Raw genomic sequence first — 27099 nt, 5'->3', positions numbered from 1 at the left:
ATGGACACAAAAATGTTACACTTTTTTTTTAAATTTAAACAAGAAATATAATTTTTATGAAAACATTTACATATTATATTCAGGCTAATCTTTGCTGTTAATACATATTTTTATCTATCACTTATTTACTGTTATGTCCCTTTATGTCAGCTGCATACTTCTCAGTGATTTTTTTAGAGCAGTGCACAAACTAAAGTACAGCTAGAGCTATGTGGCAGCAATCAATGTATATAAGATAAATGTACTCACCAAAGATTTAAATTGATTTAGTGGAGCGCAAAATAATTAAATAAAGTGATATTTGCACTCCACTGATTAATACCAGCGCACGCAAATGTGCACTGGTATTACAAGATGTGTGCAATGCGAACGCAACCTCCTGTTCGTATTGCACAGAAGATTTGCGCATAAGACACGGCATAAGAACTTAGCGCAGCGAAGGGAGTAAGTCGAACAGTGATGGTCAGCAAATTTAAATATATAATATATGTAAAATTTAGAAAGAAAAATTAGGGCATATAATAATACCCTAAATATAGAAGGGAAAAACAGCAAACAAGATAAGTGAAAATATCAGTTTTAATAAACTATTAAATACATCCAAATGGCATTCGCCCATTTACGCCTTGTAGCACTGCATAGAGCAAGTGTATCACAAACAAACATATATATATATACATGGATCCTTAAAACAGTACATACACGGTATTTATAACTAGTAACTAGCCTGCATGTGGTCAGATATCAAACAGTCATATGAGATGCAAGCATAAATTGAATTAACTAGTTATAGAGCCAGCTGGACTCACAGACAGGGAATTGGACCTCAGTAAAAACTGCACACAAGGTCCAACAGCGTATTTAATACAGACAGTCTCATTCCCACAATTGACCGCAGATCAGACTGCACATAAGGTCAGACATATAGTACAGTAGTTGGTATACTTGCACTCATCATTTGGAATTAGTAACTGCAGATCCGGCTGTACATTGAATCGTAAGTATATTATTTGTGTGGAAAATGTTGCATTTATCTTAATGCGTATGTCAGCGTTCACGTAGACTTCAAACCTCTGACACTCTCACTGGGCGTGACCTCAGTATAACAGATCGAGTGGAGGAGTGGCCTCAACTGCCACATCTTTTCTCATTGGTTACAGACGTCAAAGTCCGTTCCTTATTGGCCCACAAAGTTTACGCTGAGGAAACAGAGTTATCCACACTCGATACAGTATATCGGATCTTACCACAGATGTACCATAAATGTAACTTTATACATCCAACATTCATATATCATGTACAGCGAGTCTTACCACAGATGTACTGTTCTTTGTGACTGCTTGTGCTGCTCACTCTGCTGCGGATAACCACCATATCACAAAGGTCTAGAGTTATGCATTATCCATGGTGGAATTACACACAGCAATGTCTTGCTACAGGTACAGATGTAAACAGCAAGCCGTCAAATTTTCAAAGCTGGTCAGCCGTGTAGCTGATGGTTCCCACTTCTACGAACCTAGGAGATATCTGCACCTGTAGCAAGACATTGCTGTGTGTAATTCCACCATGGATAATGCATAACTCTAGACCTTTGTGATATGGTGGTTATCCACAGCAGAGTGAGCAGCACAAGCAGTCACAAAGAACGGTACATCTGTGGTAAGACTCGCTGTACATGATATATGAATGTTGGATGTATAAAGTTACATTTATGGTACATCTGTGGTAAGATCCGATATACTGTATCGAGTGTGGATAACTCTGTTTCCTCAGCGTAAACTTTGTGGACCAATAAGGAACGGACTTTGACGTCTGTAACCAATGAGAAAAGACGTGGCAGTTGAGGCCACTCCTCCACTCGATCTGTTATACTGAGGTCACGCCCAGTGAGAGTGTCAGAGGTTTGAAGTCTACGTGAACGCTGACATACGCATTGAGATAAGTGCAACATTTTCTACACAAATAATATACTTACGATTCAATGTACAGCTGGATCTGCAGTTACTAACTCCCAATGATGAGTGCAAGTATACCAACTACTGTACTATATGTCTGACCTTATGTGCAGTCTGATCTGTGGTCAATTGTAGGAACGAGACTGTCTGTTTTAAATACGCTGTTGGACCTTGTGTGCAGTTTTTACTGCGGTCCAATTCCCTGTCTGTTCGTTCATATGCAGGAGTCCTGCTGGCTCTATAACTAGTTAATTCAATTTATGCTTGCATCTCATATGACTGTTTGATATCTGACCACATGCAGGCTAGTTACTAGTTATAAATACTGTGTATGTACTGTTTTAAGGTTCCCCTGTATAGATATATGTATAGAAATCATAGTAGTCATCGCACCCAGGTAGGCAAAAGAAATGCAAAGAAACTTTTAGTTGATCCAACTCCTTTATTGTAATGAATCACATTACAAGTGTATAGGCAACTTAAATGATACGGCTGGCAGCTCAGGTCAGGAAAAACAAAGGTCAGACGCGTTTCCTAGTGCATTGAGCACATTAACTGCATTAGCTCCTCAGTGACCATAATGTGCACCCATAATTCCAAGCATTATATGCACACGTAAACTCCTCCTGTTTAATTACTTAACCAATTATATGTAAGTAACTCAATGTATGTATAGGAAAAAGTTGGATGCACACTAGGGGGAATTTGAGAAAAATGACACGCAAAAAATGCTAAAGTCTCAAAATAAAAATAGCCAAAAATTATTACATGAATATATATACTAATAATATACTGGCAATAACAAAAAAATGTATATATATATTTATGATCTGAGCACTATTAGCATGCGTGTAATTATTTACAAAAAAACATGATAAACTAATATCTTTAAATGCAGAATGTCATGAAAAATTTAAAGGTACAGCATTGAAAAATTAAATTTGTATATTCAAAAAAGATATGAAGGTAATACATGAATGAATATTTCTAGATATATGTATATATATGTTTTTTTTGTGATACGCTTGCTCTATGCAGTGCTACAAGGCGTAAATGGGCGAATGCCATTTGGATGTATTTAATAGTTTATTAAAACTGATTTTTTCACTTATCTTGTGTGCTGTTTTTCCCTTCTATATTTAGGGTATTATTATATGCCCTAATTTTTCTTTCTAAATTTTACATATATTTTACAATATAAGGGAAGCACCGATAAGTAATCAATAGCGGTATTAACTACTCTCTCTATTTTTCTATATAAATGTAAATATATACATGTATATGAATATATACATATATATTTATGTGTTAATATGTGTATACACATATTAACATATAAATATATATGTATATAAGCATATACGTATTTATTTACAAGGAACACAGAGTACCCCATAGACTGCAATGTGAAGGCCCCACATCTGCCACTTTAACCCCTCACAACTGCTTCCAGTTATTTAAAAAAAAAAGGCGCTAATTTTTTGTCTATTAAAAACTACACTACTCTATATTTTGGGGGCAATTGGGGCACATTTTAAAAATTAACCAGAGACCTGATCTCTGGTTAATTTTATGAGTGCTAATTGCTACTGCTAGCTTGTGGTAGCAATAACTAGCCACTTGTAATGGCTGGTTATTTATTGCGCGCCCATAAACGGGTGGATTTGCCCTTTTACGGACGCACGATAAATTACGGCTCCACTTGTAATCTAGCCCTTAAAATTTAATGCTGCAATTAAACATCCCCTAAATTACAAAAATAAAAAACCTACAATTACATAAAAAAATCCTAACGTTACATAAAAAGTAAATAAAAAACTGCTATTAACATTACAGAAAATAAAGCACCCCTTAAAAACCCCACCCTAAAATAAAGAATCCAATAGTAACACTAAAACTTACTAGCAATAGCCCTTAGTGCTTTTTTAAAGGCATTGTCCTTATGACTTTTTTAAATTGCATTGCCCTAATGCGATTTAGTGCTTTAAAAAAAAAAGAAAATACAACCCGTTTCTACAATAAAAATAACATCCAACCACCCCCAAAAAAGCCTATAAAAAATACTGCTCCTTATTAAGGGCATTTGGTAGAGCATCGCCCTTTAAGCGATTTCAACTCTTTTGCTATATAAAAAAACCTAAACTAAAAAAAAAACCTATCATAAAAAAGGGCATTTGTGCCCTTAAGTTAACAAAGCTCTTTTGCTGCCCAACAAAAAAAAAAAACAACCTATTCTAAAAAAAAAATATGTCTTAGTGATGAAATATCAGAAAGCGCCTAACTAGAGGCTATTGGGAAGTGGGTTTAGAAGATTCTATAAGCTTCTCTATCATGTGTAAATATTTTTGGTAAAATATAACACAAGGTTGTATAAAAGTGAATATATAAGCGATATAAAAGTTTGACAAATTTAATACATAAAATAAAATTAAAATTCAGCATACAATCAGTTAATAACATGGATCCATGTACATATTATAGAATATTGTACAATATTAATCGGTTAATAACAATTGTTTTAAAACGATAAGTAACAGTTGTTTTAAAACACAAACTTATTCTAAAAATCACAAACTTCTGTAAAAATTACTTTAAATGTTACAAACTTCTGTAAAAATTACTTTAAATATTTGTTGTTATGCAGTTCCTTAAAATGTAGTTTGGGTGTATTGCACCAATTTATTGAATGTCTCTAATTCCTTAGTGGGAATATCCTCCTCCGTTAAAAAATGTGATAAAACAATGATGGTATAAATAAAAGTGATTCCTTTAAAGTGTTCCAGAAAAAATTCTGTGTTAGAAAAAATTAATAAAAAAATCAATAAAAAATCTGTGTTTAAAAACAAAATTATATTGGTGTTCTAAAAAATCGGAGATATGTGAATCAAAACATATAACTCAAAAATTGAACTCAAAAATCGAAAAATTGAACTAAAAAACGTGTGGTGATCCAAAAATGATGATGGTGAAAAAATTAGTTAGTGGAGAAAAATGTGTGGGTGTAGCTCCAAATCCTTAATCAATGGTTATTTGATGGTGTAAAGTAAATGTGTTGGTAATAATGATGATTAAAATCCTCCTTTCCTTTCTGGCGAATGCTTTGTTGTTGGAGTGTTTTCTAGGGTATTCAGTCTATATTATAAGACTCTATCCTCATAAACTTTTTCAAACGTTACCACTGAATTCCTAAGGAATGATTAAAATCCTCCTTTCCTTTCTGGCGAATGCTTTGTTGTTGGAGTGTTTTCTAGGGTATTCAGTCTATATTATAAGACTCTATCCTCATAAACTTTTTCAAACGTTACCACTGAATTCCTAAGGAATTCAGTGGTAACGTTTGAAAAATTTTATGAGGATAGAGTCTTATAATATAGACTGAATACCCTAGAAAACACTCCAACAACAAAGCATTCGCCAGAAAGGAAAGGAGGATTTTAATCATCATTATTACCAACACATTTACTTTACACCATCAAATAACCATTGATTAAGGATTTGGAGCTACACCCACACATTTTTCTCCACTAACTAATTTTTTCACCATCATCATTTTTGGATCACCACACGTTTTTTAGTTCAATTTTTCGATTTTTGAGTTCAATTTTTGAGTTATATGTTTTGATTCACATATCTCCGATTTTTTAGAACACCAATATAATTTTGTTTTTAAACACAGATTTTTTATTGATTTTTTTATTAATTTTTTCTAACACAGAATTTTTTCTGGAACACTTTAAAGGAATCACTTTTATTTATACCATCATTGTTTTATCACATTTTTTAACGGAGGAGGATATTCCCACTAAGGAATTAGAGACATTCAATAAATTGGTGCAATACACCCAAACTACATTTTAAGGAACTGCATAACAACAAATATTTAAAGTAATTTTTACAGAAGTTTGTAACATTTAAAGTAATTTTTACAGAAGTTTGTGATTTTTAGAATAAGTTTGTGTTTTAAAACAACTGTTACTTATCGTTTTAAAACAATTGTTATTAACCGATTAATATTGTACAATATTCTATAATATGTACATGGATCCATGTTATTAACTGATTGTATGCTGAATTTTAATTTTATTTTATGTATTAAATTTGTCAAACTTTTATATTGCTTATATATTCACTTTTATACAACCTTGTGTTATATTTTACCAAAAATATTTACACATGATAGAGAAGCTTATAGAATCTTCTAAACCCACTTCCCAATAGCCTCTAGTTAGGCGCTTTCTGATATTTCATCACTAAGACATATTCAATTTAAGGGGCAGCTAGGTACCCCATTATCAAAAAGCAAGATTGGGATATTTTGAGCGCTGTAAGATACCGTTAAATTCAACTATTCTAAAAAAAAAAAACTCATCTAAAAATAAACCCATTTCTAAAACAAAGGTTGCCCTTAAAATGGCATTTAATATGGCATAGCCCTTGAGTGATCAAAACTCTTTTTCTTTAAAAAGACAAAACAAAACCCCACCCAAACAAAAACCTACAGCTAAACTCCAAAGATGGTACTCAACGAATTTATCTGGCTCCTACATGATCGCCAACTGCGGTGCTACTCTTCATGGTGGGGCCCATATTCATCCTAGCGGCAGTGGCCCATCTTCATAGAGGTGGTCCACTTCTATCTTCATCCCGGTGAAGTCCATCTTCATCTTCTGCCACCACTCCTATGGGGAACGCTTCATCCATTTTCCACCTGATTCATTTTCTTAGCTTCTCATCTTCTTATCTTTTGGATCTTCCATCCCTGACGTCCTCTTCATGTGGTCACCTCCCGCACACTGAAGTTTGAATGCAATGTATAACCCCCTTTTATAGCAGTACCCTTGCATTCTTATTGGCCTGTTTTCAGATCCAAATTCAAATCAGCCAATGGCAAGGGGGTACCAAACTTCAGTTGGTGGCGGGTGACCGCATGAAGAATAAGACTCCCTTGCTTTATACTGTATAAAACTACAACTCTCATGAGTACACCTGAGCTTGGGTGGGGTGCTTCAACCAATAGAAGATGGTCAGTCTCCTTTTTTAAAAAAAAAAAAATCAAATCCACAAAGTTTGGTTTAGCACACCAAAAAGCATTTAAATACATCTTTCAGAGTGCAGCCAATGAGATTAAATAGTTACACAAAAATGGATGCTTGGCACACATCCCCTTGCAAATAAACAATTCAAGATAATGCTATAGTTTGAGTTTGCTCTGTTGCATAAAAAAAACCATTTAGAATTTGTGTAGGTATTTCACTGAAGAATGACTTCCAGCAGTATCTGAATGTTCTAAAACAGGTCAACACATGAGTGTAAATTGGCTCTGCTGCTAAGGAGTTAATTAAATGTTCATACTGTCCCTTTAAAATGCAGGAAAAAATGGTTATAGTTTCACAAATTTGGAGCTATATTATTTATGAAATCCAAAGAAAAAATAAAAAATATCTACCATTATAAACAGAACAAGCAGAGAAAAAGAAAAAAGACCTACTCTACATTTCACAGTAACATAAAGCAATTTTAGTGAAGAAACCTATTTTATGTGAAACCCACACATTTAGGATGAAATGAGTTGCCTGTGAGCATTATATCTTTATTTCAATGATTTTCCTATCAGATTTAAATATTATATATCCAATTACTCTTTTCATTGCTAATTTATGCTATTAAGTATTTTATGCATGGGCACCAGAACATTTTGCTATGACACCGCTCTACTGTGTACACAGACTGAAGGCAAATTGAACCATACAGTAGAAAAAGAGTAATTTGCAGCTGCACTGAATGGTAATACTGGTACAGGAACTGATTTCTACAGTGAAGCGGTTGGAGATTAACAGAGGAAATGGAAGTTGTCTATTTGCATTTGTTCTCTTGAATCATTTAATGTGAATTGTCAAGGAAAATGAAATTGTTATTCCACAGCAATTATGACTTCTAATCATACCTAAGAAATTCAATACAAGATAAATTCTGAGGGAGGTTGCCGTCTAAGAGCCTTTTGGCTTTTAGGTTTTATTCTTTGGATACTACAGATCATAATGGGCCGGATTTTGAGTGAAGCGCTAATTTAAAGTGCGCCCACAAAGGGGCAGATTTGCCCGTTTACAGGTGCACGTTAAATAACCAGCTATTACACATTGCTGGTTAATGCTACCGCAAGCTATCGGTGGCGCTTTGTGCTAAGTGCAATTAACCAGATGTCAGACCTCTGGTTAATTTAAAAAAATGTCCCCCAATTGCCCCCATAATAAAGTGTACAGTTCCTTGTATAATAAAAAAAAATATGAACATCTTTATTTTTTGTAAAAATAACTGTACAAAACAATTATAAGGGATTAAAGTGAGGGGATGTGGGATGTTAGGAAAAAAACAGCACTGAAAAGTGCCTTTAGATTGCGGTCTATGGGGTAATGTGTTTTCACTGTTAATATATATGTATATACTTTTATATATATTTAACTGTCCAAAAGTCTAGCTGCTAGCAAAATCCGATACACAACCGTCTCTACCCCATAACCGTCTATGTGTTTCTTGTCTATATACTATCGATGAAAGTTTCCCATATGACTTTCATTTGTAGGAAAGTGTCTCTCCTCCCATTTTTCATGTATGCGTATTCTTCGAGGGTTAATAATGCAATTTTAAACAACTTTCCAATTTACTTCTATTATCTAATTTGCTTCTTTCTCCTTTCTGGAAAAGCATATCTAGATAGACTCAGTAGCTGCTGATTGGTGGCAGCACATAGATGCCTCGTGTGATTGGCTCACCCATGTGCATTGAGATTTCTTCAACAGGGGATATCTAAAGAATGAAGCAAATTACATCATAGAAGTACATTGGAAAGTTGTTAAAATTGTATTCTCTATCTAAATCATGAAATACATTTTTTGGGTTTCATTTCCCTTTAAGACAACTCCAAATTAAAGGAACATAAAAAAAATGCTGTAATACGTTTAAGTATTTAATTATTACACAAATTTTGCATATAACTAGGTGCTTGATCCATGCAAAGGCTTTTAACACATAGTTAAAGGGATATTCCAGCCAAAATTGGAAACCATATGGATACATTTCGGTATTGAAAAGAAGCATTTTTGTAATATTTTTGTAATATACATGTATTAGCAAAAATGCTTCTAATAAAAGCTATAGCTGTTTGAATAGTGATCTGAGCAGCTACATTTTTTAAAATGTGGGTGCAGTGACAATATCAAGCTATGCTTCACATACAAATGTGCTTCTTTTCAAGGATGTAATTCATCTATGTGCATTTACATTTTGACCGGAATGTCCCTTTAAAATCAGCTCCAGAGCAGTAATGTACTACTTGGATCTAGTTGAATGCATGTAATGACAAGAGACATAAGTGTGTAACCACCAATCACCAGCTAACTCCCGGTAGTGTGTTGCTGCTCCTGAGCCTACTTAGATATGCTTTTCAACACAGGATAAATAAACAATAAAGAAGAGGGTCTCACTTGTAAAACAGTCCCATATTTATGGCTTCAAAAGTAGTATAAGACGTTAATGGCTTAAAGGCAAAAAGTCAGATAAATAACATAAGACTATACAAAGTATTAATAGTGTCAGGCAGGTATAGCAGTCAGGGGCGCGATCCAATATACGGCATAGTTTTTGGCACAAGCGAGGTAACCCGCGCCGGCCGTAGTTTCACCTTGCACATTGGGGTATTACATATACCCCGCTGGCAGTTGCTAAAGTGCCGTAAGTCGGACAAACTAGCGATGTCCAGAAATGAGCGTAACTACAAATTTCTGGAGTCGCCAGTGACTTACGGCACTTTAGAAACTGCCTGCGCCTAAAAAAACTAACTAAAGTATTAAATCTCCCGTAACTGTAACACGCCTCCCAAAAATAGCCCGACACGTATACCTCTATATCCGCAATCACTCCTAATAATAAATGTATTAACCCCTAGACCGACAACCCCCCACAACGCAATAAGCCTAATTATTAACCCCTAAACCGCCATAGCCCACACCGCAATAAACCTATCCTAGTATTAACCCCTAAACCGCCGCTCCTGGACCCCGCCGCACCTAAATAAAGTGTTTAACACCTAAACCGCCGCCACCTACATTAAATTTATTAACCCCTAATCTGACCCCCCTACACCGCCGCCTCCTACATTAAATGTATTAACCCCTAATCTGACCCCCCTACACCGCCGCCACCTACATTTAATTTATGAACCCCTAATCTGACCCCCCTACACCGCCGCCACATACATTAAATATATTAACCTCTAATCTGACCCCCTACACCGCCGCCACCTACATTAAATATATTAACCTCTTATCTGACCCCCCCTACACCGCCGCCACCTACATTAAATATACAGGGAGTGCAGAATTATTAGGCAAATTAGTATTTTGACCACATCATCCTCTTTATGCATGTTGTCTTACTCCAAGCTGTATAGGCTCGAAAGCCTACTACCAATTAAGCATATTAGGTGATGTGCATCTCTGTAATGAGAAGGGGTGTGGTCTAATGACATCAACACCCTATATCAGGTGTGCATAATTATTAGGCAACTTCCTTTCCTTTGGCAAAATGGGTCAAAAGAAGGACTTGACAGGCTCAGAAAAGTCAAAAATAGTGAGATATCTTGCAGAGGGATACAGCACTCTTAAAATTGCAAAGCTTCTGAAGCGTGATCATCGAACAATCAAGCGTTTCATTCAAAATAGTCAACAGGGTCGCAAGAAGCGTGTGGAAAAACCAAGGCACAAAATAACTGCCCATGAACTGAGAAAAGTCAAGCGTGCAGCTGCCAAGATGCCACTTGCCACCAGTTTGGCCATATTTCAGAGCTGCAACATCACTGGAGTGCCCAAAAGCACAAGGTGTGCAATACTCAGAGACATGGCCAAGGTAAGAAAGGCTGAAAGACGACCACCACTGAACAAGACACACAAGCTGAAACGTCAAGACTGGGCCAAGAAATATCTCAAGACTGATTTTTCTAAGGTTTTATGGACTGATGAAATGAGAGTGAGTCTTGATGGGCCAGATGGATGGGCCCGTGGCTGGATTGGTAAAGGGCAGAGAGCTCCAGTCCGACTCAGACGCCAGCAAGGTGGAGGTGGAGTACTGGTTTGGGCTGGTATCATCAAAGATGAGCTTGTGGGGCCTTTTCGGGTTGAGGATGGAGTCAAGCTCAACTCCCAGTCCTACTGCCAGTTTCTGGAAGACACCTTCTTCAAGCAGTGGTACAGGAAGAAGTCTGCATCCTTCAAGAAAAACATGATTTTCATGCAGGACAATGCTCCATCACACGCGTCCAAGTACTCCACAGCGTGGCTGGCAAGAAAGGGTATAAAAGAAGAAAATCTAATGACATGGCCTCCTTGTTCACCTGATCTGAACCCCATTGAGAACCTGTGGTCCATCTTCAAATGTGAGATTTACAAGGAGGGAAAACAGTACACCTCTCTGAACAGTGTCTGGGAGGCTGTGGTTGCTGCTGCACGCAATGTTGATGGTGAACAGATCAAAACACTGACAGAATCCATGGATGGCAGGCTTTTGAGCGTCCTTGCAAAGAAAGGTGGCTATATTGGTCACTGATTTGTTTTTGTTTTGTTTTTGAATGTCAGAAATGTATATTTGTGAATGTTGAGGTGTTATATTGGTTTCACTGGTAAAAATAAATAATTGAAATGGGTATATATTTGTTTTTTGTTAAGTTGCCTAATAATTATGCACAGTAATAGTCACCTGCACACACAGATATCCCCCTAAAATAGCTATAACTAAAAACAAACTAAAAACTACTTCCAAAACGATTCAGCTTTGATATTAATGAGTTTTTTGGGTTCATTGAGAACATGGTTGTTGTTCAATAATAAAATTAATCCTCAAAAATACGTACAACTTGCCTAATAATTCTGCACTCCCTGTATTACCCCTAAACCTAAGTCTAACCCTAACACCCCTAACTTAATTATTATTTAAATAAATCTAAATAATATTAATATTATTAACTAAATTATTCCTATTTAAAACTAAATACTTACCTATAAAATAAACCCTAAGATAGCTACAATATAATTAATAATTACATTGTAGCTATTTTAGGATTTATATTTATTTTACAGGTAACTTTGTATTTATTTTAACTAGGTACAATAGCTATTAAATAGTTAATAATTATTTAATAGCTACCTAGTTAAAATAATTACAAAATTACCTGTAAAATAAATCCTAACCTAAGTTACAAATACACCTAACACTACACTATCAATACATTAATTAAATAAATTAACTTAAAGTGTTAAATTAGTGTTAAATTAAACTAAAGTGTTTGGTCCCAGCTCTCTGCAGGTCATTCACTAGGTCCCCCCGTGTGGTTCTGGGATGTTTGCTCACCGTTCTTGTGATCATTTTGACCCCACGGGGTGAGATCTTCCGTGGAGCCCCAGTTCGAGGGAGATTATCAGTGGTCTTGTATGTCTTCCATTTTCTAATTATTACTCCCACAGTTAATTTCTTCATACCAAGCTGCTTGCCTATTGCAGATTCAGTCTTCCCAGCCTGGTGCAGGTCTACAATTTTGTTTCTGGTGTCCTTCGACAGCTCTTTGGTCTTCACCATTGTGGAGTTTGGAGTGTGACTGTTTGAGGTTGTGGACAGCTGTCTTATATACTGATAACAAGTTCAAACAGGTGCCATTAATACAGGTAATGAGTGGAGGACAGAGGAGCCTCTTAAATAAGAAGATACAGGTCTGTGAGAGCCAGAAATCTTGCTTGTTTGTAGGTGACCAAATACTTATTTCCCACCATAATATGCAAATAAATTATTTCCAAATCAGACAATGTGATTGTCTGGATTTGTTTCCACATTTTGTCTCTCATAGTTGAGGTATACCTATGATGAAAATTACAGGCCTCTCTCATCTTCTTAAGTGGGAGAACTTGCACAATTGGTGGCTGACTAAATACTTTTTTGCCCCACTGTACTTGTATGGCGTCCGTCCTTCGGCACGGCTCCGGTTCTAGTCGGTACTAGTGTATCATTGACCAGTTTTAACAAAGGATACCAAGACAATGTAAAGTACAATTTAATGGTCTATCTGAACCATTAAACTTTAGTTTTGACTTCCATCTCCCTTTTATAGCTAACATGAATACATTTCCTTAGAGTACAATGTATCTGTTATGCACTATGCTCTCTGGTTGTTGGAGAATGGAAGACCAGACCACAGACAGTAGGGTAGAAACTCCAGAGTATTTAGCTGCAATGCAAGAGAACATATTTCATGTAGTTTATGAGAAATTATGTAGATAATTTGGATTAGTTGCTCATTGGCTGAAGGTGGCAACTCCCACAGCTCTGTTGTCTAACAGGGACACACCTTCAAATGCCTCCCAAGAAAATTAGGCCTTAAAAAATATAATAAGAAAATAGAAAGAAAATACCATTTTAAATGGAACCAAATGAGTGCAGAATTGTTGTATATTGAGTGCAATTTTTTCAGTGCTTTTACATGAAAGTCTACTTCTTGCTGTATATTTAACAAAACAAGAAACAAATGCTATTGCATCGGTCTCTCTTTACCAACTAAAGCTCACAGGTGGTATTGTGCTGAAAAGACTAACTCCATGTTGCTGCATTGATTTTATTTTTGAAAATTATATTTGGCAAAAAAGCAGTTATTTTCCTATTTATACCCCAATGCTATTTTTATTCACATATTAGTAATATTGAATGAATAGTGAATGGCAATTATGTAATGCTTCAATTTAGAAACCAACTGCGTACAATGAGTGTGTATGTATGTGTGTATATAGATAGATAGATAGATAGATAGATAGATAGATAGATAGATAGATATACTGAAATGAAGTCACAAAATTCTTTTTCTTAACACAATCTATACAGATGTAACTGACATCATCAGAAGAAACCAGAAAGCATTTAAAGCTAAAACAGTATCCAGCAGGTAAGATGCACATTTATTGGCACAAACATTTAATGTTTTACTTTTAATCACAGATGTACGAATCTTGCAAGACTCACTCAAGGTCATTAGATTATGTCCTAAGAAAACAGGGATATAAATAAATACACAAAAACCTAAACAAAATAAACATATTCAATAGAGAACCTATTTGGCTTAACAGTCTCCCTGCAAATACAAATATGTTCTATTAAAGAAAAGGCTTACTCTCCAGTGGTGCGTATGTACACTTAGACATACTGCTATTATATGGCCACTATAAATATATATATATCTAACATCTGTTTTTTCATGACATCTACATTTTAGTGACATGCTTACTTCACCCCCTTCAATACATCTAACTATGCTTTCCCAAGCTTCCACCATATCATTTGTCTGTCTTTATCTATTAATTTATCTATCTATAGTCTATCTATTATCTCTCTATCATATATCTACCTATATATTTATCTATCTATCATTTATCTGTCTGTCTATCTCTCTGTCATCTCTATATCATATATTTATCTATCTATTTATCTATCTGTCTATCTATATATATATATCATCTATCTATCATCTATCTATCTATATGTTATATATATATATATATATATATATATATATATATTATTTATTATCTTTCATCTATTATCTATCTATCATCTATTATCTATCTATCATTTATCTATTTATATAACATCTATATATGTATCTCTATCTATCTATCTATCTATCTATCATTTCTCTATCATATATTTACCTATCTATTTATCTATAATCTATCTATTATCTATCTATCTATCTATCATCTCTCTATCATATATCTACCTATCTATTTATCTATCATCTATTATATATCTATCATGTATCTATCTATCTATCTATCTATCTATCTATCTATCTATCTATCTATCTATCTATCCATCTAATTGCTCTGAGTGTTACATTTATCCACAGTTTATTAACTAATACATATAGTGGTCTCACTTCTTGTTTCCTTACTATATAAATTATAGGTTTAGTTCATATGTCATTAGGATCATGTTAAAAACGTATCATAAACAGTAAAATACATCATTTAGATATGGCATCCTTCCTTGTTCTGAAAGCGCATTGGGCATTGCTGCCGCCAGAGCTTTTCATCAGCTTTCAAATGTGCGCTTCCATGTATTATATTTGTATTGCTCTAGATTGTCTGTGTGTACATCTGCAGCTAGCCCAGAGCCCATACAGGAGAAATGCACAAGAACACATATTTGGAGGGCAACAGAAAACACTGTAGCTAGCTGGGCCTTTAGTGCTCTTAGAATGAAGACAGTTGTTGTATGTAAGCATACAATATATTTGTTTTAATTATTCTGCATGACATAGAGAATTATGGGTTCACTTAAAGAGTTCTGAGGTCCAAACAAAATTTTTGGCAACATATGCTAAGGAGACATTGATTAATAACCCAGGAGAATAATTTAGAGAGAGGTAGAGAATAACTCAAATTATTGGTGAGTACTTTTATTGAAATTGTTTATCTAAAGGTGATTCTTACTCTCTTAAACTTATATGGGATATGGAAGTAAAAAAGACTATAAAACGTATGGCACATAGTACTGGAATTTCCATTGAGACATATATAAAGCAACTGCTGAGGGGCATCTTCTCAGAAAAGGAAGTCTTCATGGTTGGTCAGGTGATAAAACTTTTAATCGACTACTCCTCTCCTTACATTTGGCATGCTCTAAAAATGGTTAGTCAGTGCGTTAGAGAAGGCAAAGGCTGTTCTGTATCAGAAATGTATTTGTAGACTAGCAATAAGTGCACTTGATATTTATTAAACATAACTAGACACATGGGACCTGAAACCTAGAAAAACTGGAAATGTTACACACATACACACACACACACACACATACATCACACACATACACACATACATCACACACATACACACACACACACATACATACACACATACACACACATACATCACACACATATATATACACACACACACACACACACACATACATACACACACATGCATCACACACATACACACACACACACATACATCACACACATACACACACACACACACATACATACACACATACATCACACACATATATACACACACATACACACATACATACACACACATACATCACACACATATACACACACACACACACACACACATACACACATACATACGCACACATACATACACACATACATACACACACATACATACACACACACACATACATACACACACACATACATACATACATATGTACACACACACATACATACACACACACATACATACGCACACATACATTCACAGATACATACACATACATACACACACCCATACAGTACATACATACACACACACACACATACATTTATATACATACACACACATATAGAGACACACTCAGACACACATACATACACACATATATATATATATTATATATATACACACACACACATATATGTATACACATATTATACACACACACACACAAACACATATACTAATAAGAATATACAAAATAAGCATATTTTCTTTCTACATCATATGCTTATGATCCCACCTAATAAAAAGAAATGCTTACACTTTCATCTATCAAATGCTTATTATAATCAATAACACAGAGCAAATGTTAATAGAGACCGCTGAAATTACTGTATTTTATAAGTAATTCTGTCTTTCTGTGCATTTTATTTCACTTGAAGACTATCTTACTTCAGACAGTGTTGTGCATTATAGTTACTGACTATTATATTATTTATAAAATATTAACTTATTTCTTTGTAAATCACATTTAAGGGCAATGTTTTCATTTGATATGGACTTTTTTTTCTAATACAATTTGCCATTATGAACTGATTAACCATTTTAACAATGCATGTTTTTTTCTCTTTTATGGGCTCCATGTACGAAGCAGCGAGAGCTGCTCCGGAGCGATTGCGGGGCAGGTTCATATATGCAAGCCTGCTTCCCACAATGTAAGAAGCAGCGGTCATTGCTGAGATGGCGAGGGAAAATCACTGAGTGCTTGCTCGCTCTCTCTGTGATTGACAGGCCCATCAGTCGCGCGAATGAATGAGCGGGCATTACACACTGCGATGAGTGTGTAATGATACATACGGGCCAGCAGACGAACAGATCTGCTGCCCGTATGTAGCGAAGGTGGGCGGACAGCTTCGCAAGTTGTGAAGCTGTCTGTCCGCTTCTTAGTACATGAGGGGCAAGATTACATATGCGGCGTCCTCCACAAAAACCGGTGACGCCAGTTTTTACGCGGTTTTGCTATCACATATGCGGCACATATTTTTTTTTAAGTATTTTTTAATTTAGGTAATTGGTGTTAATTTAGGTGTTAGGTTAGGGGGCTTAGTAATTCAAATAGGTCAATTGCATTGTGGGGGTTTGGCGGTTTAGGGGTTAATAGATTTATTAGGTTACTATTTGCAATGTGGGTTAATGGCAGTTTAGGGGTTAATATATTTATTAGGTTAAATGCGATGTGGGTTAATGGCAGATTAGGGGTTAATAGTTTAATTAGGTTAATTGCAATGTGGGTGAATAGCGGGCTAGGGGTTAATACATATATTATGGAGATCGCAATGTGGGTGAATGTGTGAGAGAAAATTATGGGCGACGCGGGTTTCAGCAGTTACGCTAAAGCCTGCGCCGCATATGTTATCTCGCCTGGGGCCCTTAAATTTATTTTTCTATTCACCATCTTAGATCAACTGCAATGTGTTTAATTGTTCTCGTGTGTCTTAAAGGGATATAAAAACCCCAAAAATGAATTCATGTTTCAGAAAAAGAATGCAATTTTAAACAACATTCCCTTTACTTCTATTATCTAATTAGCTTCATTCTCTTAGTATCCTTAGTTGAAACGCATACCTAGATAGGCTTAGAAACACCAATGCACTATTGGGAGCTAGCTGGTGATTGGTGTCTGCACTTATATCCTTCTTGCTATTGGCTCGCGAGATGTGTTCAGCTAGCTGTCAGTAGTGCATTGCTTCTCCTTCAACAAAGGACAGCAAGAGAGTGAAGCATATTTAATAATTGTATGTTCTGTCTGAATTATGAAACAAATAAAATTGTGATTTATGTCCCTTTAACATATCTGTATGATTAGTTGCACTTTGAATTTATAAACAACACAATACAATAAGACACACTAAACTGTGCACACACACAGTGATTGATTACTATACAACACTATACAATAAGTCTGACATGCTGAGCTGTCCACTACATCCAGTGATTGATTGCAATACAACACTATACAATAAGTCTGACATGTTGAGCTGTGCACTAAACACAGTGATTGATTACTATACAACACTATACAATAAGTCTGACACGCTGAGCTGTGCACACACACACAGTGATTGATTACTATACAACACTATACAATAAGTCTGACACAATGAGCTGTGCACACACACAGTGAATGATTACCATACAACACTATACAATAAGTCTGACATGCTGAGCTGTGCACTAAACACAGTGATTGCTTACTATACAACACTATACAATAAATCTGACACACTGAGCTGTGCACACACACAGTGTATGTTTACCATACTACACTATACAATAAGTCTGACACAATGAGTTGTGCACACACACAGTGATTGATTACTATACAACACTATACAATAAGTCTGACACACTGAGCTGTGCACACACAGTGACTGATTACTATACAACACTATACAATAAGTCTGACACAATGAGCTGTGCACACACAGTGTATGTTTACCATACAACACTATACAATAAGTCTGACACAATGAGCTGTGCACACACAGTGATTGATGACCATACAACACTATACACTAAGTCTGACATGCTGAGCTGTGCACTAAACACAGTGGTTGATTACCATACAACACTATACAATAAGTCTGACATTCTGATCTGTGCACCACACACAGTGATTGATTACTATACAACACTACACAATAAATCTGACATGTTGAGCTGTGCACTAACCACAGTGATTGATTACTATACAACACTATACAATAAGTCTGACATTCTGAGCTGTGCACCACACACAGTGATTTAATACTATAAAACACTACACAATACGTCTGACACGCTGAGCTTTGTACTTACACAGTGATTACTTTACAACACTACACAATAATAGAAGTCTGACATGCTGAGCTGTGCACACACACAGTGATTGATTACTGTACAATACTATACAATGTGTCACACACTGATCTGTGCACATACATAGTGATCTTGGATTTTAGTATAAAATAACACAAATTATCTCAGAACATCAATGTTCCAGTGGAACATCAGATTTTCACAACACAATCTATTCAAATACCAGCTTTCAGACAAATCCATGCAGCCGATTCTTAGATAAACTCCAATAATAAGTCTGTGGCATTTTCAAATCATACCCCAGTTTTTTCAATCTTAAATATCTTAAAAACTACTCAACCTAATCACTTAACATTTTACAGTTTTGTAGTGATTCCCAGCCCGGATCTATCTGCCAATCTGTCTGGCACTCTGATCCGTGCACGCACAGTTATTGATTACAATGCAACACTATACAATAAGTCTGACACATTTAGCTGTACACACACACAGTGATTGATTACAATACAACACTATACAATAAGTCTGACATGCTGAGCTGTGCACCACACACAGTGAATGATTACAATACAGGACTATACAATAAATCTGACATGCTGAGCACACATGCGCAGTGATTGATTACTATACAGGACTATACAATAAGTATGATACCAGAGCTGTGCACACACAGTGATTGATTACAACACTATACAATAAGTTGACATGCTGAGCTGTGCACACACACAGTGATTGATTACTTTACAACACTATACAATAAGTCTGACACTCTAAGCTGTGCACACACAGTGATTAATTACCATGCGACACTATACAATAAGTCTCACACTCTGAGCTGTGCACCACACACAGTGATTGATTACCATACAACACTAAACAATGCCTCTGACACGCTAAGCTGTGCACACACACACCGTGATTGATTACTATACAATTGGTCTGACACGCTGAGCTGTGCACACACAGTGATAAATTACAACACTATACAATAAGTTGACACGTTGAGCTGTGCATACACACAGTGATTGATTACCATACAACACTATACAATAAGCCTGACATACTGAGCTGTGTACACACAGTTATTGATTACTACACAACACTATACAATAAGTCTGACATGTTGAGCTGTGCACATACACAATGATTGATTACCATACAACACTATACAATAAGTCTGACATGCTAAGCTGTGCACACACACACAGTGACTGATTACTTTACAACACTATGCAATAAGTCTGACACACTGAGCTGTGTACACGCACTGTGATTAATTACTATGCAACACTATGCAATGTCTCACACGCTGAGCTGTGCACACACAGTAATTGATTACTACACAACACTATACAATAAGTCTGACATGCTAAGCTGTGCACACACACAGTGATTGATTACTTTACAATATTATACAATAAGTTTGACACACTGAGCTGTGCACACACAGTGATTGATTACTATACAACACTATGCAATAATAAGTCTCACGCTGAGCTGTGTACACACAGTGATTGATTACTATACAACACTATGCAATAAGTCTGACACACTGAGCTGTGCACTAAACACAGTGATTGATTACTATACAACACTATACAATAAGTCTGACATGTTGAGCTGTGCACCACACACAGTGATTGATTACTATACAACACTACACAACAAGTCTGGTATGCTGAGCTGTGCAAACACACAGTGATTGATTACTATACAGCACTGTAAAACAAGTCTGACATTCTGAGCTGTCCACCACACACAGTGATTGATTACTGTACAACACTACAAAATAAGTCTGACATGCTGAGCTGTTCACGTACACAGTGATTAATTACTTTACAACACTATACAATGTATCATACACTGATCTGTGCACATACATAGTGATCTTGGATTTTAGTGTAAAATAACACAAAATATCTAAAAAAACACTAATCAGACAATGTTTCACCCAGTTGAACATCAGATTCTCATAACAGAATCTATTCAATTATCAGCTTTCAGACAAATCCATGCAGCCGATTCTTAGATAAACGTGTCTTAATCTCCAATGTTAATAAAGGGATACTAAACCCAAATTTTTTCTTTAATGGTTCAGATAGAGCATGCAATTTTAAGCAGTTTTCTAATTTACTCCTACTATCAATTTGTATTCGTTCTCTTGCTATCTTTATTTTAAAAAGTAGCAATTTAAAGCTTAGGAGCCAGCCCATTTTAGGTTCAGCACCATGGATAGCGCTTGCTTATTGGTGGATACAGTTAGCAAACCAATAAACAAGCATAACCCAGGTTCTCAACCAAAAATGGGCCTGCTCTTAAGTTTTATATTCCTGCTTTTTAAATAAAGATAGCAAGAGAACAAAGAAACATTTATAAAAGAAGTAAATTTGAAAGTTGCTTAAAATTACACGTTCTATCTAAATCATTAAAGAAAAAAATATGGGTTTAGTGTTCCTTTAACTCTGTGGCATTTTTAACTAATACCCATGTTTTTTCAATCTCAAATATCTCAAAAACTATTAAACCTAATCACATTCAAAATCTAAATGGATTTGCATTATTTCGAATTATCTTTTTAACATTAAATTTTATATTTGAAAATAAACGTAAAATTTGAATAAGTAAACAAATATTACCACATGTTAGTTAAGATTTGAATACCAATATTCAAAATTAGATTGTTAGAATGTTTGATAAACATTAAAAATTTGATTCAAACAGCCTAATGTATAAAAATTTGTTTTAAATTTTGAATGCTGCAAAATATTCGTCCATCCCTAGCCCTAAACTTTTGCTTCAGATCTCAAGTCACGTTAATTCTTCTCTCACTATTATGGGTTGAACGCAAGCGCAACACATAACTTTCAACTTATAATATGAGCAATGTTTAGGGCTAGATTTATCAACGCTGAGGCGTACAGGGGCGCGTATACGCGCCCCTGTACGCCTCAGCTCGCCTGTTGCGGGGCGAAATTACCCGCAGGTAATTAACATTGCACACGAGCGCAATCCCGCCCCCTGCCCGCGCACAGCCAATCACGGGCGGGCAGGAGCTGTCATTCTCCTCGGTCGGACTCGACCGAGGAGATTGAATTTCGCCACAATAGAGGTGGCGTAGATGTTAGGGAAGCAGCGGTCTGGTGACCGCTGCTTGATAAATCACGGCGAGCAAGTTTTTGAGAGAACTTGCTGCCGTAGGGGCTTAATAAATCTAGCACTTAGACTGGTCGCAATATCCATTGAAAAAGGTATGTTGTCTGTGCTATACATTCTTTGTTAATTCTGTTTTACCATGAACTTGTAATATCAATTTGTATGCTAATATTAGTGCTGTCCATCGACATTGATATTGCACCCTATGCTATCAATATTACTCCACTTGTAATCTAGACCAAGAGCTAAAATATTCGGCTGGTGTGAAGTGTTATGAACTTCAGTTTTTTGGCCAGTTTATATACTTCCTGTAATCATTTTACAATTACACAAAAAAAACAATGTGTTAAGCATAATATTTCCTGTTTTCATTTATCATCCATCAATTAAGTCAGTTTTATAGGGAAGTTAGTGCCTTAAATGATGTTGCTAAGCAACAAGATAGTGTTTACACTTACAACCTTAACACCTTAACATGTGTTTGAGTAAATATAATTTAAAGATGTAATAGCATATTTTACATCTATGTCTATTGGGTTAACTGATATATTTTTCTTCATTGTTTTATGCAATAAATTTATAGTACCATCATAGCTACATATATTTATACACATGCACACTATATATGTGTTGTGTGTATGATTTCAGTATTTAATATATTAAATACTGATATTTATAGGTATTTTATATGTATAATATTAGCATTAACATAATTCTTGTTTATATGATTTTATTGAATATGCATGATTCTTTTTTATAAATGAGTTTCAATACTGAAAAAACAATTGTAAAGGTAATTTTTACCCTTTACACCTAGGAGAGGCTGTCGGAAGTTTGAGCTCATTAAAGGGATATTAAACAGTGTTCCTTTGGTAAAATCAAATCTGTTAAATTAAAGTTAAAAAAAAAGAAACAGATTATGTAAAAAACAGCAAACAAGTTACTTTTCTTGTAAAATTAACACTTAGAATTTCTCACTATAACCCCTGCCCACAGTGTGATAAAATGGAAGATGTTTGAAACTTAAGTTTAATTTTGGGAGTTCTGAGCATGTGCAAATCTGACTATCTGTTTATATAGTCTATTCACTTAGTACTAAACAGACTCTGGAAATTTTATGAAATCATGGCAGATTTGCTTCCTTTAGAGACCACAGCCTCCTTGTAGGGCTGTGAAAGGAATTAATGGGCAGTGCAGAAATTAAGTGTAAAGGGACACTGAACCCAAATTTTTTCTTTCGTGATTCAGATAGAGCATGCAATTTTAAGCAACTTTCTAATTTACTCCTATTATCAAATTGTCTTCATTCTCTTGGTATCTTTATTTGAAAAGCAAGAATGTAAGTTTAGATGCCGGCCCATTTTTGGTGAACAACCTGGGTTGCTCTTACTGATTGGTGGATACATTCACCAGCCAATATACAAGTGCTGTCCAGAGTCTGAACAAAAAATTGGCTGGCTCCTTAGCTTAGATGTCTTCTTTTTCAAATAAAGATAGCAAGAGAACAAAGAAAAATTGAAAATAGGAGTAAATTAGAAAGTTGCTTAAAATTGAGTTAAAACATTTGAGTTCAGTGTCCCTTTAAAATAAAAAAATAAAAGGTAAAATCCATTTCAATAGATAATACATATTGCAATGATTTCTATTAAGTACACCCCACTACTTAGTGTTTTTCTATAATAACAATGAAACAGACTGTTTAATATCCCTTTAAGAGCATCCAGCTTGTTCTATGCTGCTATTGAGCTCAAATTTAAAGTGTGTACAAATTTTTGTTATTTTTGGATCCCATATACTTGAATGGGAGCTGATGCTGTTTGGGGAGCACATAACAAAAAGCCAATATTGTGTGTGTATATATATATATATATATATATATATATATATATATATATATATAAAGTCCCATATAGAGCTTGGCACTCACTTACTGAATAAGGTACTTGTTACAAACTGTAACACACTCTCTGGTCTTGTATTCAATCACCTTTAATAAAGTGTCACATGTTAACGTTTTCGGGTCTTACACCATCATCATACATCTAATGACGGGGTAAGACCCGAAAACGTTCACGTGTTACATTTTATTAAAGGTGATTGAATACAAGACCGGAGAGTGCATTCCAGTTTTTGAAGATTATATATATATATATATATATATATATATATATATATATATATATATACACACAAAGTCCTGATGAACCCCACGCCTGGCTTCAGCGTTACAAGGTCACCCAAAGCAGGCACAACACAAAGGGATTTTTGCAAAAAAGCCTTTTATAAACGCACGAAAAAAACAAGGGCCTTGCCCAAACGTTGCTCTCACAGGAGTCTTTTTCAATAGAGGCCGTGCAGACATAACCAACATCATACAAACCCTTACCTAAATACCCCATACCTAATACATAAACAGGTGTCAGCTGTCTTCAGATGCAAACCCTTGCACGCTAATCAGTACCAGACACGCGCCGCTTACCTAGGGGCCAGAAGATGACGTTGTCGAGCGCCGGGCGAAACCACCAACCACATCACCATGGTGATGGTGTACACAAGGCACTTGGCAACGATACATCACTGTGTCAGGCGAAGAAAATGCTCTGAAGCTAAAACAGCTGAGATTAAAGCAAACTGAATTGTGTGTATACATACTACAATATAACTAACAAAAACACATATAAAATCTCACAATGCGATTGTGCAGCACTTTAGTCACAAAGGGATAGCATTCATTCAATGGCACCATCTATACCCCACGGTATCAAAGTGCCAACCATCCCTTAAATCTAATCACCTGTAATATTACAAAAACATTACTTTAAACTAGGTGTAAAAATAAACACCCTTAGTAGATATGCTCCATATCTCAAGGAGTAGGTAGAAGAAACACAGACGACTCCCACTGACCTTATTATTTGCAATAACAGCAAACAAAGTCTATGTTTGCATTTAAACCCCTCGTGGACACAGTATTCAAATTGAAGATCCATCTCGCTTCCAGCCGTAGTAAGGCCTGTGCTCTTTCACCCCCACGTCTGGGGCGTGGGACATGGTCGATCAACATAGAACTTAGCATGAACACTGAGTGCCCTGCATTGAGAAAATGTCTTGCGACAGGCTGGTCAGAACGACTCCTCTCCAGTGCTTGTCGTATTGCCGATTTATGTTTGGCAAGTTGCTCACCGAAGGTTGTTACAGTCTTTCCAGCGTAATAAAAAGAACAAGGACAGATGATAATGTAAACCGCAAACTCTGAGGTGCATGTGAGTCTATGCCAGATAGTAAACCGCTTGTTAGTATGCAGATAATGAAAATAATTTCCTGTAAGTAGGCTGTTACAAGTTACACAGCTTCCACAATGAAAGCATCCCTGCTTGCCCTTGGGGAGCCATGTGCGCTTATCATAGCAGTGGACAGGATCGTTGATCACCAATAGGTCCCTTAGATTGTTTGCCCTATTGTAAAACAACCTCAGTGGTGGAGATTTGTAAAACGGGGAGACTGGTGTCTTCAGATAATATACTCCAATTCTTCTTAATAGTAGAGGCTAGAATCTTAGAGCCTGGATTATAAGTAGTGATGAAATTCAGGCGATTGTCATCAGCACCTGCTTGTCTTCTAGTGGTTAAACCCTCCTGGGTCCATTGTTCTGCCATTCTGCATTGTTGTGTAATTAACTCAGATGGATACTCCCGTTGGAGAAAACGTTGTGACATTTAAGTCAATTGATTCTTCTTGTGGTTGTCGTCTGTGTTGTTATGTGCGACCTGCAGGAGCTGCGAAGAACTGACCCCATCTAATCAAATCTAGGGTGGAAGCTACTATAGTGTAAGATAGAATTCTTATCGGTAGCCTTCTGGAATAGAGTGGTCTGTAAGGTGTACCCCCTTTCTGTCTGTACCTTAAAGATTTCTAAATCCAAAAAGTGTATCTTCTGAGTGTCACATTCCATCTTTAACCTAAACGTGGATTTTAAGGTATTCAACTTTTTAAACCAAATATGTAAGGTGTCTATGGTGTCACTCGAAATAAAAAACACATTGTCTATATACCGACGATACAGTTTTATGGGATTTTGCTCATAGAAGATATTATCCTGCTCATACATATCCATGTAAATTGTTGGCATATGATGGGACCATATTAGACCCCATCACCGTGCCCATGGTCTGCAAAAAATATTTATGTTTAAATCTGAAAAAAATCTTCTCCAAGCAGAACTCCATCAAGTGCAACAGAAATTCAATTGGGGGTCCCACATAATGTGTATTGTTAGTCAGCATCTTTCTCACCATTTCAATACCATGGTCATGAGGAGTGACAGTGTACAGGCTCACAACATCCATCGTAACTAGGATGCCAGTGTCCTGCACACTGTCCAGACCTTTTATCAAACCGATAAGTTCAAATGAGTCACGTAGGTAAGAATTGGTGTTCTGGACAACCGACTGCAAGAAAAAAATCAATATATTCAGCCAAAGGCTGTAGAAGAGACCCCCTGGCAGAAACAATAGGTCTGCCAGGGGGCTCTCCAAAGCCTCTGCTAGATTGAACAGCAAACTGAATACCTGTTATATCCTCAGGAACATGGAAACTTCTACAAACTCCCAGGAGGGGGCACTTGATGATCCTTATGATAACATTGAAGACTTTGCATTTACAGAAGATGATGCGGCTCACATTAGGTGCGATGCAGACCTGCAGGAGCTGCAGGAGACAAGAGGTGAGACCCCTACCAATATCTTTCATAAGCTATTACATTTAGGAAAAAAAGAAATGGATTTCTACCTACACGCTGTTTATCTGTCAAAATACCATAAGCTTAAACTCATATCTAGAGGCGTACCAATATGGAG

At 35.9% G+C, this 27099-nt stretch overlaps 1 protein-coding gene across 1 annotated transcript in view; it reads left to right on the top strand.

The window, feature by feature from the left end:
• The window catches only part of LOC128657839 (calmodulin-lysine N-methyltransferase), a 307002-nt gene that overhangs the window by 17596 nt on the left and 262307 nt on the right, over positions 1-27099 (top strand). The window contains exon 4 of the mRNA XM_053712261.1: positions 13869-13929. Coding sequence (XP_053568236.1) covers positions 13869-13929 — 61 coding nt within the window. The remainder of the gene's footprint in view (positions 1-13868; positions 13930-27099) is intronic.

The sequence above is a fragment of the Bombina bombina genome, chromosome 4 (genome assembly GCF_027579735.1).
Source record: "Bombina bombina isolate aBomBom1 chromosome 4, aBomBom1.pri, whole genome shotgun sequence".
NCBI lineage: Eukaryota > Metazoa > Chordata > Amphibia > Anura > Bombinatoridae > Bombina > Bombina bombina.
Note: the sequence above shows the minus strand (reverse complement) of the source record. Positions and strands in the feature narration are given on the sequence as shown.